At 26.7% G+C, this 21895-nt stretch overlaps 1 protein-coding gene across 1 annotated transcript in view; it reads right to left on the bottom strand.

The window, feature by feature from the left end:
- Positions 1 to 21895, bottom strand: part of LOC132921962 (alkaline phosphatase-like) — a 210543-nt gene that overhangs the window by 25333 nt on the left and 163315 nt on the right. The window contains exon 9 of the mRNA XM_060985234.1: positions 3126 to 3532. Coding sequence (XP_060841217.1) covers positions 3126 to 3532 — 407 coding nt within the window. The remainder of the gene's footprint in view (positions 1 to 3125; positions 3533 to 21895) is intronic.

The following is a 21895-nucleotide window of genomic DNA, read 5'->3' as shown; positions in this document are numbered from 1 at the left end:
ATAACTTTTAGTTCATTTTGCTGCTAGAAACTTCCCTCAAAGTTGAAAATAAATCCATTTTTTGAAACATTTATTTATTACTCCGTTCAATATTTAAAATGACATTTTGATTTGCTCAATAGAATAAAAAGACAAATGAGAAAAATATTTTAATCATGATTAATGTGTCATCATAATATGATTCTAAAAGTATGTCTGAAAAGTTACACGAAGATTTTATATTACACGCATACATATTTTTAGTTAACTGGACTCAAGCCCGTGCTCAAAGGAGACATTTCGCTACATATTTTTCAGAATTTGCCACTTACTAGTTTTCGCTTTGGGCCGTAAACAAACATATTAGAGCCATCCCGACGTAGCACAAGCACTTAATTAAAATACATCTTGAAGCGAAAAGAAACATTTTTATATTAACTTGGTTCATTCTGTTAATGCAATAAACAATTTTTACTTATATCTGTGTAGGAGCAATGAATATATTGATTTTCAATGATAATGGTTATTTTGTTTTTTTATGTCTACCATCATTGACTGTCATCCTGACTTAAAAATAAATAATCGTAGATACTTGGTTTTCACTAAATTTTTGTAAATTAGAATTTTCTATGCATAATAAATTAATACAATTTTCAACATATTTTTAGTTTTGTTTTCTGTATTTGACATAAGTATACGTAATTTGTATATGGACATATTAAGTTAAAATTCGGACAAAATTAAACAATATTTAAACCGAAAAGATAACTGTTTTAGTAATTTTTATGTAATTAATAAATATAATTTGTTGGAATTTAAAAATGTTAGAGTTTGAACGTATATTATTATATTTCATACACACAATGATATTTTTGAATTCTTTTAAAAACCTATTCTTAGAAGTCAAGATTGTTATTTTTTATTCAACGGTTTATCATTGAATTCAGATTTAACACATGCATTACACTATTACGGTGACTTATTCTTCAATGAAAAAGTAGGTATACATACTGTACGGTAGATAGGCTATCTACTTTTCCTCCCTTTATTTTATGATCAATGGATTAAAATATCCAATTAATATTTTTCGAAATATGTTTCTGTGTCGAATCTCATAATAACGTGATACACTTGTTTATGGTGATCTCACCAAATGCCGTTGAATGTCAACGAAATACCGGTTTATCAAGAATTGTTTTATTGTTGATTACGGTCTATGCGAATAAGTATCATAGACGAAATAAGTTGTTCGTGATCGCGATATCGGTCATAACTGTATATTTTTTTGAGAAAACTTGACTTTATAGAATACAAACCTAAATTGTGGTTATGTAACTATGATGGATGCTCACGTTTTATGACTCCACTGGGTATAGGAGTACACTATTAAAATGCTTCTTTTACAGATAGTAAATATGCTTTGTTGGATTGACGTCGATAAATGCATAGTAGGTACCTACGTGTGTGGTAATATAACGGTTTTTTCTTTCTATATTTTTCGCCTAAATCGACAGTCTCAGAGGCACTAACAACTAACCAATGAGAACTGAATGCAATTTGCTGATACAATGTATCAGTTACAATACATAAACCAGCACTTAAGCGTACGACTTATGGTTAAAAAGAAATTTATAGTAGATATTATAATATATAACTATTAAATTACTATTAAAAAAAAAATACATTTTAAATTAAAATACTTATGATGTTTAACAATATACTTTCGAATATCAATATTGTTAAAATTTTTTTTAGGAATTATAAATTTTAGTATACTCATTTAAAATTTAAAGCAAAATTCATTTTTAAATGTATTTATTAAATTCTGGGTTTTATTATTATTTTTGGTTTCTGTCGTTTATTTCAAGTTATTCAATTTTAAAATTATATAGGTATCGCTGGATATTGCAATTTTATAAAATATAGTTACGCGTAACGTTTAAAATAGATTAATAATGGTACACCACTTAATCAAATCTGTGGTATAGCATAAAATAAACTTATTATCGGAAACTCTTCATACTCGATCGCTTCCTGTCCACGACTCGACAGACGCTTGTTCTTTTACGCCGTACGTAAGATTTACGGGTATTGTTACCTGTTTTCTTTCTAAAACTATTTCACATTTTAGGTGAAATAACACCTCCGCAGGTTTGGTGCAATATTATAATATTAACAAAAATGATTTAAAAAAAATTAGTTTCGTAGATTATATTTTATTATGTATTACCACCACAATAATTAATTAATTATTTTAATTATAAATTCATTCGTACGTTTGCTACACTCCTCCCCACAGCTCACTCATTATAGTTACACTATTCGTACAGAAACAGTTTAATGCATTTCTCTACTTACAATAATAACGTAAAATATGTTATTTTCAGAGATTATAATATATCAGTTGAATCTTTCAGTTTTGATTGTTCAAGTCTCATCTACTAACTGCTAAAATCTAATGAAATCCTGTACGAGAGTCGAGAGAACTCGATAATTCTGTACACAAGTTTAATGATGTATACATAGAAAATGTACCTAAGATGACTAATTAAATAAATCTATGTCGGTTAATGAGAATTATGGTTCAAGAGCTCTAGATCTTCAAATACCTACAAAATAATTGGTATACTTCGAAATTTTTAATTGATATTATTTTAGTTGGGGATCAGTAGATATTTTTTTATAGCGTAAAAAATCTGTTGATTTCTTGTAGAGTGTAGACTATTACATGTTCATTTCTAAACTGAATATACCTAGTATTGGTGAGTCATTAACATTATTATGGTTCTAGACCTACTTATTTGATCTTAAACTCTTTATGCCGTGGTCTCACGAAAGGCTGAGATCACATCCATCATTACTCATACAATAATTATAATAACACAGACATTGCCGAAGTATTGATAATTTCGATCTACAGTAATATCTAAATATTATGGTTGATTTGAAAATGGCCTATTAGATGGTTTAAAAAAAATCGGTTTTCATCCGAGTTCAGTTAAAATAATTGTTGGTTATTTGAAAATAAATGTTATCCGGAGTCTTGAGAGTTTCGGGACCGGCGGTGCCCCTTGGTTCGGTTATCGAAATGGGTTTTTGGAAAGGATAAAAAAAAAAAAATAACCTTAAAACAAAAATCGCGTTACCTGCGACGAGGGTCCGACCCCGAGGACGCCCGCCTTGCCGGCGGCGAACGCGGCGTCGCTGATGCTCCGGTTGGCGGCTTCGGCGTCCTGCCGCCGACACCGCTCGGCGTGTTCGGCCAAGCACGCCACGTACGCGATGGCGTGCGGCACGAACGACTGGTCGAACGTGCCGGAGAACAGCGCCTGCGTGATGCCGGCCGGGCCGGCCGCGTAGACGGGCACGTCTTCGCCGCCGTGCGTGGCCCACTGACGCGGCACAGCGGCCCCGTGCAACCGGTTGTGCGTCTCCGCGTCCGTGGCGTTCACCATGGGCACCAGTCGGTGTTCGGCGCTGTGCCCGGGCCCGTTACCGTAGAGCAGCGTGCTGTACGGCAACCCGTCCACGTCCGACGGCTTCGCGTCCACGCCTGTGGACAGATAAAAAAATAATAATAAAATTTAAAAAAAGTCAAAGAAGACCCAAGTGGATCCGCAGAGTCGCGCGGGACGTCGAAGTGTGTGGTCGCCGTTTGGTATGTTTGGGACGCCGCCCTCGCGCGACGAAAATTAAATTTACGGTTCGCCCTTGTTTACGCCGTACCGCATAATATAATAATATTAATTTATTATCTTTGCGGACGAACGTTTTCGGGGTTCGCTACACCGCCGAGTCTTATACGCGCACACAAGTCGCGAGCATAATATTATATGCCTATACCGGTCGACTGGCGATAGGTATATGATGTCGCGGCAGATAACTGCAATAACGCGCGGGACGAGGACGTGCCAACAAGCGACGCTGTTATAGCACTGTTATAGCGCTGCAACTAGTGTACCGGAAGGATCACTTACACATAATAATATTATGATATTATAGCTTTGTTTTAGCTCGAATAAATCAATCGCCGAAATCGAGATGTATTTTATATGTATGCGTTCATTGCATACGCATAATATGCATATTAGTGATGTTATTTCAGTTTTTGATATGGCCGCGGGAGAGGGGAGTTCTGACCGGATCTGAAAATATGTCTGCAATGTTGTTCGCTTTCATAATTCGATTTACATTTTTATCTCAATACAATTGCCATGTATGTATATTGTATTGCCGTAAGCACACGATTTTGTACGTATTACGCCGTAGACACGATAATAAATTAATAATCTAAATTTTTTTTTCTCGAAAATCCGCTGAAGACTAAAAATAAACAAGTACCCATTTATAATCAGGATAAATTCAATTACAATACTAACTGCTATAGGTAATATTATGATAGCAGAAAAAGAGAAGAATATTACATAATATCTATATTTTTTGCTTTTTAGGTGAATAATGTAAAAAATGATTCTATTGTTTGTTTAATGTTTATACTTTATCAAAGTAGTAAACATAACTTGTATACAATTATTATTAGGGTGATAATATTTACTTTATAGTTTTTTTAGCCTTGTACTGACTCACTTAATGCCAAATGCATTGATGTGTTCAATATACGAGTAATAGGTACATACATATTTTTTTTAGTATTTTCAAAAAAAAAAAAAAAAATACTGTTTGAAAATACTATGAACATTTTAAATACATTTTACTGGAAGTATTTGAAATATATTTAAAATACAAATAAAAATGATATTTAAACACTTAACAATTATGAACAATAGATATGTCTTTTATCAACAACTAGCGGGCTGCTTAAAATCATAGAGGGAAAATACCCTATATAGCTTAAATACCTTTCTTTCTTTCATCCAAAAAATAAAAAGGAAATAAATGACACCACTGATGCATATGCCATATAACACAGGGTTTTAGGTTATAACTTGAATATTTGAGTCGCATGAATGCATTTTTATTCTGTGCGCTCTTCTGTCTTCACAGTATAAGTACAATGATATATTATTTTGAACTGAATGTTTTTGTATTATAATTGTAATATTTTATACACATTTATTTTGCTACTGTTCGTTTCGTATATATATTTTAATAAGTTATAACATGTATCTACAAGTATGATATTCGGTAAAAAAAAATGTATACGTACACCACCAGTCACATTTTTATTTTATTAAAATGTATATTAAAACCATAAAATTCTTAAATTTAATTTCATCGAATTTCTCACCAGCTGTATGCTACACAAATTATACATATATATATTTTTTAGCTTCGTGGTGAATATTAAGTAACACGTTTTTAGACGTGCAAAGATTATAATATAATGCGTATATATTTTTGTTTGAATAAAACGACGAGAATTGTATTCAACGAAAACGCTAGATATCAGAAGTTATAGTTAGAACAGTTTTCAATTTCATTCAATTTAAATGAAGTAAAATCATATTTAATTTTCCAATATCGACGGTTTTGCTCACTGAGAAAGAATGTCCTTTCGTCCAGAATATTTTTAAACAGGTTTCACTGTACACGGGTATTGTAATAGTTTAATACTGAACGGTGCTTTCTTGGAACGGTAAAAACCAAACTAAAATATTGTTCTATTATATTTCTGAGTTTCTATAATCATTACTTCTATTAATGAGAAAAGTATTTTATGGAAACTTTATGTTGTTTAAAGAAACGCCTTGTTTAATATGTACGAATAAATTAAAGTTCTGTCAACAGAACAATAACACAATTAGATAAATTATTTTCATAATTAAAATTAAAATAGTTATACAGGTGCTATATTAAACAATAATTGTATTCCTTTAATAAAAAATATATAAAAGAAAATAATGTAAATATTTTTTTCATAACTTATGTCTCGTGATATAGAATATTTATTTAATGAATTAAATTATAAACTGTGATTTCTACAAAGTGAACAATAAATTCGCTTTTCAAGAGTTAAAACATTTATAGAATTATTTAAAGATAAATTGGTTAAAAATGTATTAATATAATTTTTATATACTTATATTAATTATTGGTAAATATGAGAAAAATGTCGCGGATCTAATTAAAATATTAAATATTAACAAAGCTTAAGCGTATAATGTTTTTCTTAAAATAAATAAATATTTTATGTTTAATGCTATATTTTAATATAAACAAATCTGACGATAAAAAAATATTATTTTATATAGTATTATATTTTTTTTTTTTACATTATATTAACCGATAATATAGTTTTAATGTCTTTGTGTATGTATGTTTAAAAAGTCAAAAAGTATAAATAATTACAAGTAAAAGTGACCATAATAAATTCATATATTCTAATTAATATAACGTTTCAATAAAAATACATTGAAATAAAAGCAACTCTGATGTGATATAAATATTTACCTGTGTTTTAAACAAATATTCTGTTTACCAATCACATCATATTGAAATGAATTTTTCGTAGAAAGTTGATCCCATAAAAATGTATTCGAGTTTCTTATTATAAGTTGTTTATTATAGTTTTTTAAACGCATTATGTTCAGCTTTAATTTAGCTTATTCTTCGAAACATTACACTACAATTCATTTCGACATAAATAAAATGAAAATTTGAATGAATAAAAACATTTCATAAAAATTTCAAGTATCAACGGTTATTCATTTATGAATTACATAAAAACACAAAATACAGTCATGTTTAAATTTTTCGTTATTTCGCATTCGCAATATTTTTTGTCAATTAATAAATAAGTACTGGGGATTTTTACTTTTGATCCCTTAAAGTACTAACTAGATTCACTTTCTTACTATGCTGAAGTAAAAATCAAAGCATGTTTTAACTATGAAAAAGTTTATAAATATATGTTGTAAAATGATTATTTGTTCCGATCGCAGTCTAAAATATTAATTGAAGAATATTACGACTAAAAGATGAAATTGAGGAATAAACAGATGGATGTCTATAGGATTATTTTGAATCTCTGGTAAATAGTAATTACAGTTTATTGAACTTAAAGGAATAAAACTATTATTTATCGAGTTCATAAAAATATAATATTTTATATCTCAATATGGGTAGTGGAAATATTCTTTATTTGTAAGTAAAATTAAGCTTTGTGGAGTTCATCGCTAATCTCTTGTGCTTAAACTGATACTTAAAAAATAACTAATATAAATTATATCAATCCAGCAATTATAAGTTAATACATTTGATGTAAGACAAGTATTTTTAATTTCAATTAATTATAGGAAATTCACCATAATTAAGACTTAATTAAGGTGGATTTCCTAATTACTTAATTATTAAGTATGAATACAACTCATTTTTAATTAAAATAAAAGCAAGCAAGTAGGTACTATTTTGCCGCACAGAAGGTACCAAGTATACTTTGTCATTAACGAGTAAGTCACTGTAATGTATGTGATAAATTTAAATTGAATGATAAATCGTTGATACAAAAAAAATAAAACGAGCGGAGTTGACTGATAGAGCCTATAATAATACTACTAAAAATATTTTATTTTATTTATATTGCTTTTATAGCAAGGCGGGCATTAACAATTTAATAAGTTAAAAGTTAAGTTATTTAAGATTTATTAACTTAACTTACTTATTTGATATTTTAATTAAGTTAACTTCTACTTAACTTATTTGCCTTTATGCTAGATTAGAATAAACTTGTATATATTTTTTAAGTAAATTTTGAATTGTTTTATTTCCCAGAAAAATTGTTTATTTATAATAATAAGTTCATAAAAATTATTTCTAAAAAAAAAGTAAGATATATTCATAAATAATTTCATAATTATATTTATAGATAAAAACTTATTGTTATAATATTAATTACTAATATTATATGAGCAATATTATTCACCTTAATTAATAAATACGTGCCCGCAAATTATATTTATGATACCTACTTATTATAGTTATTAATATGATTATCATAAACTGTGGCTTTCGATTTATACACTATAACTAAATATTATAATAATAACGATACCCTATACAAGGATTCAGTTTTTTCATTACCCATTTTTAAGTTGCCTATATAAATTGATTTTATTTGAAACCTATACATACATTAAATTGAATAAATAGTTAAAAAATATTGTAACATTATAAGTTTTCAATTAAATATATTATCTTGGAAATTAAAAATGTTGAAGAAGAAAAATTAATGTTTTGTTAAAAATAATACCAAATATAATTAATACTAATAGGGAATGAGAAGTTAATTGTATTTTATGTATTTATATTTTAATTTGGCGTTTCTTGTAAAAATTATGCATTTTTTCAATTAATAACTATATTGATTTTAAATTTTTACATTACAATTATCAGTTAGAAATAATATTATACAATGATATCCATACATATTACATCGTATATAATATATATATATAGTATTCTATATGACGCAGAAATTATTCTTCATTTTTATTTGTGGAATTTATAATTGGCTATTAAAAAATAATTGAATTATATTAATAATATAATAATAATATTTTTTTATGATCTGATATTGTTATTTTAAATTTTAATTTAAAGTTTCAATTTTATGATAATTGTATATATTTTAGTATTATTTAATATTTATAATCAAAATTTGATTTTTTTATGGAACATATTATTACCGTATTTATTTAGAATATTACCTGTATTTTAACAATAAATGCATATTGTTAAATTATATATTTTAAAATATATACGTTATACTAAATATGCGTATATTATAATTATAACATTATTTGGTTTAAGGACAGTTTAATTATATGATATTATTGAGTTGAAAGACAGATACCATAGATATATGAGATGGTTCTCATGAATTTTATACGTTAATGACTAGTAGCTATATATATACAGGATGTAACAGGACTATTAACAAATATAGTAACATTTGTAATGGAAATTTGTCAAATAGTCTTGTTACACCTTATATATATATCTTAGGTGTATGATACATATAAAATATCACGTTTTTATACGAATAAAGTTTTAGTATCGCAAACAAAAAATATATGACTATTCTTACATCTATTCTGCATCGATGTAACTTCGACCAAACAAAAATAAACATGCTTTCGACATTAAATAGACTTAGATGTATCACGTAAGGTGTATGAACATAATTCTACGTATCTACGTACACTCGTAGTCATATATCAACAGCTTGTAGGTATGTGATATGTATAAACGAAAATCATCCTTATTATAAACATAGATTACTTACTATGTTAACTGGAATTACTTAAAGTTAGGATAAATAGGTACTTCTGATGATAATAAATAATAATATTTAGTAATAGTTGGTTACAAGGAATTTTTTTCTTGAGATGTTATTTGGTAAGCACGATTTAAATAATATAAACTAAATAACAAAACATTGAAATATAAATAATTTAAAAATGATGTCTCAGGGAATAAGAAGCAGTACATTGGAAATATATAAGATATTGCAAAATATAGCTACGTAGAACTTTATGATTTCAATCAATACCTATTTATATATGATTCAATAATTTCTAGTTAAGACTGGATCGCGTATTAAATACCTGATCTATATTTATACCCATGCATATCATATTCACAGAATAAACAACAAATTACACAAGAAACACTCATTAATACGTTTAATAAATATCCGATTGACTAGCCAGAGTATAACAAACGTTTTTTATGTATTAATCGAAATCGTACTAAATTAAGTCAAAGACCTCAGCAGCTAGTCGAAAGTATTTTTCAATTAATTATCATTATCGATTGAGTTATTTTATAAGATTTTTTTTTTTTTACTTCTTTCAATTTAAAATAATTATTATGATGAAAACATCTACTTACATTTTAATTTTTTGACAGAAAATTAGATATAGTTTTGTTGATAAAATTACAGTATACGGAATAATGTATGATAAATTAATGTCGAATATTTTCATGTTCAATAAATCAAAACCGGGGAGTTCGGTCTGTCATATAGTAGGTTTCGAGCGTACCTCGTAATTAAGTAGGTCAACTGAAATGGTTGTATTTAAAATCAAATTAATGATAAATTATTACATACGAAAAATGATTCCGAGCGACGACGGCGTGTAAGCGTCTATTTCTAAAAATATTTTATAATTTATATATATTATTCTTAGTAAGATGGTAGGTAGATCTCATTTTTCTAATGATTCTTATATAAATATTATGATGTTATAATAGTAAAATCAATATCAAACTATAAATTTTCAATTTCTAATGATAAAACGAATCTTAGAAAAGTAATAAGTTATTTTTACATCAAATTATAAATTCTTGAAAAATGGATAGAGACCTGATATTTAAAATAACGTGGAGCTTGTATTTCAATGACTTTTTTGCTCAACATTTTAGGATGATGCTTATAATATAAAATATATATTTTTCTTTTTCTAAGTATTTGAAGTTAACATTATCATACAATTCGTTAAAAATCACCAAAATATGCAAATTATTTCATAGGTAGTTAAAAATATATAAATGTACGATTTTTATAGTTCAGAATTGAAAATTTGAATAAAAGATTTTTCGTAATTATTTAAGAATGGAACCAATTTATTAAACTAAGAAAATATAAACTTGATTTTTTTTTTTATAAATATTTCAAGTTTAATATTAATACATGGAGGTAGAGGGCTTGGTTGGTTCGATTGAAGAAACTATTCAATAATAGTACTTCATAGCGTGAGTAGTAGTGGTAAGTCGACTTCCATATATTGTGCATATTGTAAATTTTTTTTTATATAGATTGTACAAACTAAAATCAGTATGAAAAAAAAATATCAATATATATAAATTATATATTTATGTTATAGGCTGACAGATTTCTCAGAATCGTTTTTTATTTGCGATAATTTACCACAGAATACAAATTCAACACATAGGTTATTTTGAAAATGTTATGATATTTATGTTATCCTAAAGTACAAACTTAGTGCAAAAATAAAATAATCCTTATATTGAAGATTGAATATTTGATGATATAAAAAGTGTTCAGCCACAAAAAAAAAGAAATACATCATTGTTAGAGTGTTAGACCAATATATTTATCACACTGTTCAGAATCAAAAATTAACAATATTTCAATATAATATTCTTCTGTTTATTTTGATATAAAGGGATTTTAAAATGGTTTTTTAGATTCAGAACGGATCAAGGGAACCTTTTTTATTTAGTGGTGTATACTTTTGGCGTACTGTAATGCTATTTCACGGAAAACCCGTTTGAGACAGAAAATACCACAAACCACCCAAAATCTTTTATAACGTAGAGTAGTTAAGTGGAATAGTGCATGTGAAAATTTATTTTGTATTATAAATTCCAAAACATATATGCATAAAGAATCAAGATGTTTGAAAAACCATGCTTCAGAGTATGAAATAAAACGTAGGTATGTATACATGTTTATAAAATATTGTTAAACGGAAAAACAAATTTGTGAACCGATAAATATTTTATTGTTATTATTAAAAAGTTACATATTATTTAAGTTTGGTAGCAACTAGCGCGGAAATGCATTTATTCCACAATTGAATGTATATGCTGCAGCCGTCGGTGTACAGTAAAACACTGCATTGGTGAATTGACGTAAAAAAAAGATATATATATATAAATATGAACCAAATGATACAATAATAAAACAGTATATTAGTATTACAATAAAAACACGGATCTTCGCGTATGCGGACTGTCAACTGTTCGTGTATACTTCAAACGTATTCTATAATATTATTATATGCGACTATGCGTGTATTGTGGTGGCGTTTAAAACGATTGTTTATATCTGAAAACCCCACAATTCCGTTTTACTGTTTCGGAGCGTATATCTTTATCCCTAAGTACCGGATGCCGTTTCACAGCCGTCCGTGCCATCTATCTATCATATTTCCCGTGCATCAATGGCAGTGGCGGTGCGGTCGAGGAGGCTGGCATCAGAGCCCGTAAGTGCCATCATGAATCAGACGGCCGGTTAAAGCCTCAGCCGACACAATTTGTTTTCGTCTAACCTCTGGAGATGTTAACTCTCGGAACCCACGACCCCATTTCCCCGTCACCGCCCGTCACCGCCCGCCCCGCAGCCACCACACCGAATGCTGGCTCGTCGACCACTCTACCCGGGGCGACTAATATTATTATTATTATTATTATTATTATTATACCACTAGCAAATTTCCATCGGGCGTCGCCGCGGCTGCTAGTGTTTTCCAAGATTATAAATTAACCAAGATTATACGCATCGTTTTATCCCCAAATTACAATAACCAAAACGTTCTGTGTGTTCAATTTACGCCAACGCTCTTTATCGTTTGGATGTAACTAATATAGTTATGGTAATCAATTATTTGTAACAAATACCTCAATGTGTGTTTGTATCGTGGAAAAAATAATCGATTTTATGCGATGAAAATATAAAAATATACATTACAATCAATTTATGTACAATGGTGTAACGCGTAAAGATGATTTAAAATTAAAAAAACGAGACATTTATTTTAAATGTTCATCTGATAATAATATAAGCAAGTAGTAATAAATGTATATTTGTCTGCCGAAAATCTGAAATATAAACTTTATTTTAAAAACATTATTTTGACTGTTTAGAGATTGAACATAAATTTGTGTACTTGAATGGTAATCTAGAATGGTATTCGCGGGTAGGTATATTCTAAGTGGGCAAAAAAAAAAAAAACCATAAACATTTCTTACAAAGCACGTTCACATGTTATATTGTATAGGTAGTAACTTTGAAGTACTCACTTAATGTATCTTTGTGATATAAAATTGCATACCATAATTCAGCAGTGGAATTTCGCAAAACGTATTTATTGTGCATTTCGAAAAGCCCTTTGGAATAATCTACATTATTTTTATCGAATGATTTTCGTTTATTATTGGGTACGGACAATACAAATGGACAGAATGTGGGTGGGCCATGGCAATCGCTTTTGCCATTATTGGGTCATTGCCTCTCAAATGTCACAGGCGAATGGGAAAAAGGACCGAGTGAGTCTATGGGTGGATATTAAAGTCAAAAAGGTTTGGAATTAGAGGAGAAGATGAAAAAAGAACAGTCATCACCTGCACAACAGTAGGTACGACGAAATTCAATGCTCGACGTATTGGATTCACTCGAAAGCGAATATACAGGATCTATTATTCGGGTGAAACATTCCATCAAACATTGACACGCGCGAGTTTTTTACAGTTCATTTTAACCTGATAGTAGTTTGTCAACTATTTTAAAAGCAGAGTTTCGAATAATAAAAGTTACACGAAAAAATGTGGGTATTAAATTCGAAGTATAACAGATGCAATCAGGTTTGTTTAATCTCTGAAGGTACTTCAAATTGTCTACAAGTCTACAAGTATCGAAAAGCAAGTATTCAGTAGTATTATAACTTATAACACTTAAATTATAAAAATTATTAATAAAGTAAGTCTTTAATCATTTTCAATAATTTTATAAATTATAAGAGAATTTTGAAATATTAGAGTTGTATACTATTGAGTACCTAATGAAATACCTACGTAGTAGTACAGCATGTAGTGTTTGATTTTTTTAGTATTACTTTTTAAAACACGTCTTTATAACTATATTAAAAATATAGTTGCAATTTTATTGTTTTGTACTAATGTACAATAATTTTAGAGAAGATATTCTTCAGTATGCAAACAGCACAATATCTTAATGGTTTAATTTAGTGGCGTAATTTGGATCATTTTGTGAGGAGTGATATTTATATATTCGTATATTTTTTTTTTTTTAAAGATAAAGTCTATAATATTTTGTCCATTAAATTGTTGTTAATATTATATTAGTACATTTTTGAGTCAGGATTAGGGTCAGACTCGGGTTAACATACGAATTGCTGGTAATTACAACAAATAGAAATTTCGTGGTTTTTTTTTTGCGTTGGTCTTTGTATAAAGTTTGATCTGTGACAAACCGTGTTGCTATTGGATGTTGGTTATTAATTGTTTAAAATATATATATATTGGTACGATTATATTGAACATATGTTAAAAGGATTGGCTTGGTTCCATAGATATTTAAACCATATTTCATATTTCACTGTTTTAGAAATGTCAGACCCGAGTATTAATCTTTAAGGTTGTTCTTAACTATCGTAGTATTTCTTAGATAGTTTAATGAATACTCTATCACGTGTATCAAAAAAATTGATTTTTTTTCTTATAAAATTGTTATAATTTTATAATTTTACAAATAAAGCTCTTTGTAGTTATTTATGGTATAAACTAAATGTTCTAAAAAAGTACATTTTATTTGACAATCGGTATATTATAAAGTGAGTATTATGTTCTGTTCATAGAAAAATAGATCTTCGATTATAAAATCTCAGTGATCATTAAGTCAACATACGTCATATTCGCGCAGATACACAAAAACGAAGTAAGACTTTACAGCCAATGCAAGTGTATTATAGGAACCGTTGAATATTTAAAAATGGTAAATGATTAATATCAGTATGCATCACTAAAGCCGTTAAGTTCAAAGATAAATTTTAATTTTAACATAAAGGTAAGATGCATAGACAGTGTGTAATCAACCACGTCTAATACGCATAAATTGTATATTGATTGAATGAAATTAAAATACTAACATTCTGGTGATCGCGGAATGTTGATTGGGAAGGGGGAATGGCTCGCGCTGTTGGGATAAAATAAAAAAGAAAGTACGATCACCTACATTCATCGATAAAGTTGGCAATGATTAGAACATGGATTGTTTATTGTATATGTATAAATAATACACATGTACACAATATATGTACTTTAAAATGTAAAAAATATAATTTATCAATAACGTCAACATTTTATAGTGATATTATTGAAAATATACTTGCTATTTTCTTTGATTTTTTTGTAGGTACCTACTTAATATAAATACATATTTAATTTTTTAACTTTTATATTTGAATTTAAACCTAAAAAATACAAATCAAACATGATGTACAGTTATTAGTAATTATTAATATGGGTTATAAACTTAAAAAATTTTAAACATTTTTAGTACCATGTGATTGTATAAATAACCATGTTCAAATGTTATATTGTAACAGGTAACTTATTTGGCAAAATATAAATATCTTTAAATAAATAATTGCATTGAGTACACGATTAAATGCGTATTGATATATAAATAAACATTAATAAGAGAAATATCAAAGTAAATAAACTTTGAAAGCTTTTATAACATAAAACAATTTTTGGATAATTATGAAAAACAACTACATTTAAAATAACACGGATACTAAAAATGAATTAATAAAAAAAATTAAAAATCATACTTAAAACTTTAAATATTAAAGTAAATGAGAGTATTCAATATGATTTTTACGATCTCGATAAAAACAAACATTGTAGTTAATGGTAAATTTAATATATTTAGGAATATGCAACAATTGGAAGTTTAAAATTATACAATATATATTAAGCATACAGTATATAATAAAACTCAGCTAAAAAGACCATATATTTTTAATAATAATATAAATGTAATTTTAAGACATACAAAAAATTGCACACATGGCATGAAAAAAATCAAAGTCATCATGGTTTGTTGGAAAATAAAAATTAAAAAGGAAGAAAAAAATGTGAAAACTTATGTCACTTCACTAATTTTTGGAGGAGAATAATTATGTGTTATTAATTATTAGTATATATCTAAAAATATTGTTTCATTTAATTACAAAATAATTTTATATTCACGGCTTTGATGTTTTTTGATAGTTTTCAATAGTTTATTCTGTTAGGATACCTACACAACAAAGTTGAAAAATAACTATATCCATAAACTATAAATATTGATTTAAAATGGATGGGTATGGTTATTTTAACTTTTGAAACTTTTTTACTACTTGAAAATGTGTGCATAGAATAATATATAGTTATATCCCATTTATATTCTTTCGGAAAATTGAAAATATGAATAATAATTAAAATTGCTCTCCTATATAGTAAGTAATGGATCATAATTTCTTCAAAAAATATTTAATCAGTTAATATTTATGTTATATGAAACATTATAATGTATTCAATTTATAATTAAGGTATAGAAACAAAGTAATATTACCAACTGAAAAAGTATAAAAAAGTAAAGACATACATTACAAAACTTAAAATATACTTACCTATTTAATTTTGAATAATAAACAATTTATAGTAAGATAATGTTAGGTAAGATAAGGTATTTATTTATTCAAACGTATAAAAATAAAATAAAATATTGAATAATTGTAGGCGAGGCAATAAGTTGTTTGTTGGTAATGATAATTATTATTTACTAGAAAATGAAGCAAGAACTTAAACAAGAAAATAAATCGAGTGAAAAGATTATGAAATGATCACTATTGAGTCTGCACTGGAAGAAATATAATGACTTGAATAGATGGGTTTGAGCACATATCATATTATTATGTATTGCGTTGGTTCCCAAAAACGTAGCAAAACCGGACCTAATACAGCGGACCTCTAGCTAAATCTTAAACTTGACCAGACATGGTGATTTTTGTTATCTTTTTTTTTTAATTTTTATGGATCTTATCCAAATTCTGGACATGTATTTGTTTCAATTTTGTTTAAACATTTAAGCAAAAAAAAATAACTCTTTACTTCTGTGTATTATCAGCGTCATAAAAGAAGGCCTGTGGCTTTGTCGTTCAATAGAGTACATAAACGGTCACCCCCAACCTAAAGTTTACCAGTGAACCCCTTGGGGTCTATTGACCAAATATTGCGAACTATTGGTTTACAGAATGATATACGATGTGACATGTGATTACTAAGTACATTTTTTTATTGAAAACACTGTAATTCCGTATGATCAACACATTTTAGTACGATGTTTTAAGGATTATTGACATTGGCATTTGATAAAGTTGATATCTTATATTTTCCAATATATCAGTTTTCGAGATTATATGTATATGTGCGTCTTCAAAATGTTTGTCAAAACATATATTTTGTTTAGTAACAGGGTAATTGTCGGGAGGGATGTCAATTAAATCTAAAAAGAATTAATTATGAACATTATTTTTCTTGTCTGTGTTTATTTGTTTATTTGTAATCTATATTCCATAGAATACTATTTTGATGAAAATAACAAAAATAGGACATTTTACGCCTGAGACTAGTCAAAATACAGTAATCTTAACTGTATATTCTCTTCACAGAGTAAACAAGTTGATTTTGGAAAATAATTTGAAAATGAATAGTAAAAAGGAGAAATTATAAAATCTTATAAAATACGATAATAAATAAAAATAATAACTAATAATATTTGATTTTACTTAATCGATTTGAAACAGAGCTAATGCATTAGACAGTATATTTAAACAATTATTTTTGGATAAAAATTATATTTTTACACAAGTTATGATCCTCATAATATTTTATTATTAATTTGTATTTATTTATCGTATTTGGTAATCTATTTCAGATTAAAACGAAACATAAAAATCGTTATCAATATTTTTACACCACCCTTTATACAGTTTAAAAAAAATTAAATTATTTTAATTCTATATAATATACAAATTGCAAATAGATAATATATTATTTATGGGTATGGTATTTATTCTGTTATATACTATTTACTTACGTCTTAATCGTTATTGCAGAATATGATATATAATAAAAATGCAATTGCACATAACTAAAATATAGTTGAAAATATAATATATATATACAATTATAAGTGGAAATACTAATAGTTGAACATTTTCAATGGAAATTTAAATGAAATATCTATTGAGTATGATGAAAATTTATAATTGCTTTTTGAGTTATTGAATTGCAGTACACGACAATTTGAGGTGTAATTGTTCAAAATTTTAATATTTGTTGCAAAAAATGAGTTGCTTTGTTTTCAATAAAGTGTTTAAAAATCAATATTATTATTATTATTATTAATAATAATTGTAGCTTAATACAATTATTTCGTTATTAGAAAAACCAATATGCATAAAATAGTATAAATCGATTAATTCTATAAATTATTAAAATGTATCATTTAGATTATAATAAATATGAAGTACCTATATTGTATATATCTGTTTTATTTTATATTTGAATAATATGCATAAGAACACAAACGCTTAATATGGTTTTATGTATTAAAATTCATAATTGGATTTTCTACGTCATAAATGATGACTCATAATACATGTTAATTTTGTAAAATGTATAATATTGTTTATCGTTCATTGTACATAGTTGTATATTTACTTTCTTTACCAGAACAGTATTTTATTAGTAATTGATTTAGTAAATTGTAAATATGTTTCCAACGAAAACAGTTATCAAAATACTCGTAGGTAATTGTTACATATATTAAATAGGTACACAGTTACAGACAAACTTTTTAAAGTTCTGAGCCTAATTGAAAACAACATCGATAAAATCATTTTACTTCTGAAATACATTGATATGTATAACTCAATCTATAAAACTCAATGTATTTATTCATATTATAAAGCATTAATATTAAATATTTTTGTGAGTCCAAGTTATTGAATTTACATCAATAGTAACAATAATAATAAATAAATAAGAAAATATGTATTCAATTTAATTAAATGTCTGTAGAAATATCGTATATTTTGTATAGTATTTTGTTTAGAATCTTAAAGATAAATAATTATAGCCTATTGTCTTATATTTTATTAAACATCAGAATTTTATATTAACAAATAATTTTTTTTTTTTAAATGTTTCAGTATTTTTTCGTACTATAATATTATACCAAGCGCATACAAATTGTGCTTAATATATTTTATCTATAAGTTGAATGATTATAGTACTCAAATGATGTCAATTGCATTAGAAGCTTGAAACCTAGGGAAATAAATCCCCGAAGTGTCATTTACGCGGTGGCTTTTTTAGATGAACGAGAAAAAGTTGGAAACGGAATTATACATATAACTGTGGGAATGTGATTTTTGGAGGGTTTCGATTAAGCTAGGGCTAAGTTAAATGTTCATAATTTGGTAAAAAAAGAACGTCCCTACAATAAATCGTACATGTCATTACTTTTGGATTATGATTTATTATACGTTTCCTTTAGAATCTTAAGTTGTTTTCGTTAAACAAGTCATCACTAAATATAAACGTCAACATAAATAAAAAAACAAATTGTGTCGTGTTAGATGTTCATTATTGTAATGGTATTTGTTAAGCAAATACAATATATATATAAAAGCATACATATTATTTCCATGTCAATAGTCTAATATATATAATAATAATTTTACATTTTTTTCACGGTTTCATAAAAAAGCAAATATTTGTTTTCGAAAATTGTATTTATAATTTTAATCCTTTTATGAATTTTTTATCAAATTATTTCTATGTTTACTTTTTTTATAAGGCTTCAACCATGCAATTAAATACAAATAATATAAACTTATTTTCCATATAAATGTATAGTATAATATTATAACAATATTATTATTTTTTGGATTATAAAAATCGATTACTTAGAAAATCAGTTAAATTCAATACAATGTTAATAGGTGACTTTATAGCTTTGTAGTATACTTATAATAAGCTATTTTATTGTAGTTTTTTAATTTTTGCGATACAAATATTTGAAAAATTTTAAATATTAGATTTATAGAAATTATTGAGTATTAAGACTTATGATTTGACTATTAATTGCATATTGACATTACTGACTATGTCTTTGTTGAGCTATAACAGTTGTGTACTTGAAGCTGATAATGGAAAGAAAAAAAAAGCTATCTTAAATTTACTATTTATTTAACAATACACTCCTAACAACAGTGTTCATAACATCCTAGTTAACTTTAAAGCGCATAGGTAAAAGTTTATACGTCATTCAACATATTGTGAGTGAAGGGTAAAGAACAGTATATGGGAGAAGATTTGTATTATTAACACTACACTACACTATACTACACTACATTACACTATGTGATAATGGATATCAATTGAGAACTTATTGTTCATGAATTTCTAAACAACATATAAATATTATATCTGCTCCCGTGCTAATGACGAATTGAAACGTTTATACAAGGTATAGCACTCGTTAATATTACGTAAACGTTACTTTAAAGTTAAAATATTGTGAATTTTACGTTCGCTGTACGGATTATTTGGTTTCTCGCTTGTGTATAAAATGTATCTATAAACATATATACATGCAATAATAATAAAAAAAAAAACAAAACGAAGGATATGAAGATTTTATTTATTTTACACTCTACTACGTAGCTATATTTTCTATTGTGTCACGAAGGGATGAAAGACGATGAAACTGTCGTACAATTCTTATGTTGTTTTACCCCGTCAGATGTTCTCAAATGTAAAATGTATGCATTTATAAACTCGTTTATGTCATAACAGAAAGTAGGAAATGAAAAACCAGTAAACATAAAATAAAAACATTCAACATTCAACTTTTGTATAATTTTATAAAAGTGTAGAATACGAATATATATATACATGATAAATATCATACATATATTACTATCACCCGTAAAAACTATATATAATTTGATGTATACCTACATATACTCTTATATCGATGTATTTTTATGATAACCATTATGTTTCGACATCCGTTTGTTTAGACCAACGCAAAAAATTCGAAATGGTATTACGACTATTGTACTGTATTAACTGGAAAACCATAATATTGTACGGAGATATTGTAAGTTATGTTCATGTTCCAATTTTAAAAATGTTCGCAGTAAAGTGTATAATAAAATAAATAATTTAATTAGTCGACGAATATAAACTCCGTAATGTATTATGTTGTTTGATTTTCACTAGGTATGAAGTGTAAACCACTCATAATGTAATATGTAAATTTGGTAATTGATAATTATCGCTCCGTCACCAAGTAGTCCTTTGAAAGTGTGTAATCCAAAATGTCGAAATATATTATCAATATTTCTCTGTGTATATATACCTCATATCTAGATATTCTATATAAGTCTTAAAGTGATAGTTTTATTGAAAAAATTAAATCATAGAAGTTAAAATTATGAGTTGTATTTACATATTAAATTATAATATTATCATGTTAACCCTATTTTATACATAACCTTTTAATAAATTTTATTTATAGAAATCCCCAGTCTTCTGGGAAATAGTGGCCTCAAGACCTAATTTAATAAGTTCTATAAACACAAAAATTTACGCTGAATTTCCATCACTTGTTGGTTCTTTCCTTACGCATTTAAGTTGTTTTAAATGTAAATAAATAAATGTAATCACTTATAATTATTTTACACATAAATAAATATATTTATAGACTGTAACATTTTTTAAATAAATAAAAATATTATAATGTTAGCATGTACTTTGTCGACTAGTCGTTATTGTATCAAGTGTGGACTCATCGTATACACGTATCACTAAAACTTAAAATTATTTACCACAATGTTTTATACTAACATTACATTTTACTATGTAATATATTCATTAATAAATTTAATAACTATGTAAGTCAACTTTTGATATTATAATAATTATTATATTATTTCAATTAGGTTTGTGACAAATATTTTAGTTACCTTTATAATACAGTAAAATTCCGTTACAACGAACTCCAGGGGACCGAATTTTTTTTCGTTATAACGGAAATTTCGTTGTAACAAAGCTCTTTATAAGCCCTGCTTTTCGGCAGGGGACTTCTATGATTTTCGTTATAACAAGATTTTTCGTTGTATTGGTATTCGTTGTAACGGGAATTTACTGTATATTGTATACAATTTTTTTTACTTAACCATATATTGATTTTACAATACATAATGGTATTTTACTAGAATAATAAATTAACAATAATAGTAATATAAATATAAATAAATTATAAAGTATTGTTAAAAAAAGAGAT

Source organism: Rhopalosiphum padi, chromosome 2, assembly GCF_020882245.1.
Source record: "Rhopalosiphum padi isolate XX-2018 chromosome 2, ASM2088224v1, whole genome shotgun sequence".
Classification (NCBI taxonomy): Eukaryota; Metazoa; Arthropoda; class Insecta; order Hemiptera; family Aphididae; genus Rhopalosiphum; species Rhopalosiphum padi.
Note: the sequence above shows the minus strand (reverse complement) of the source record. Positions and strands in the feature narration are given on the sequence as shown.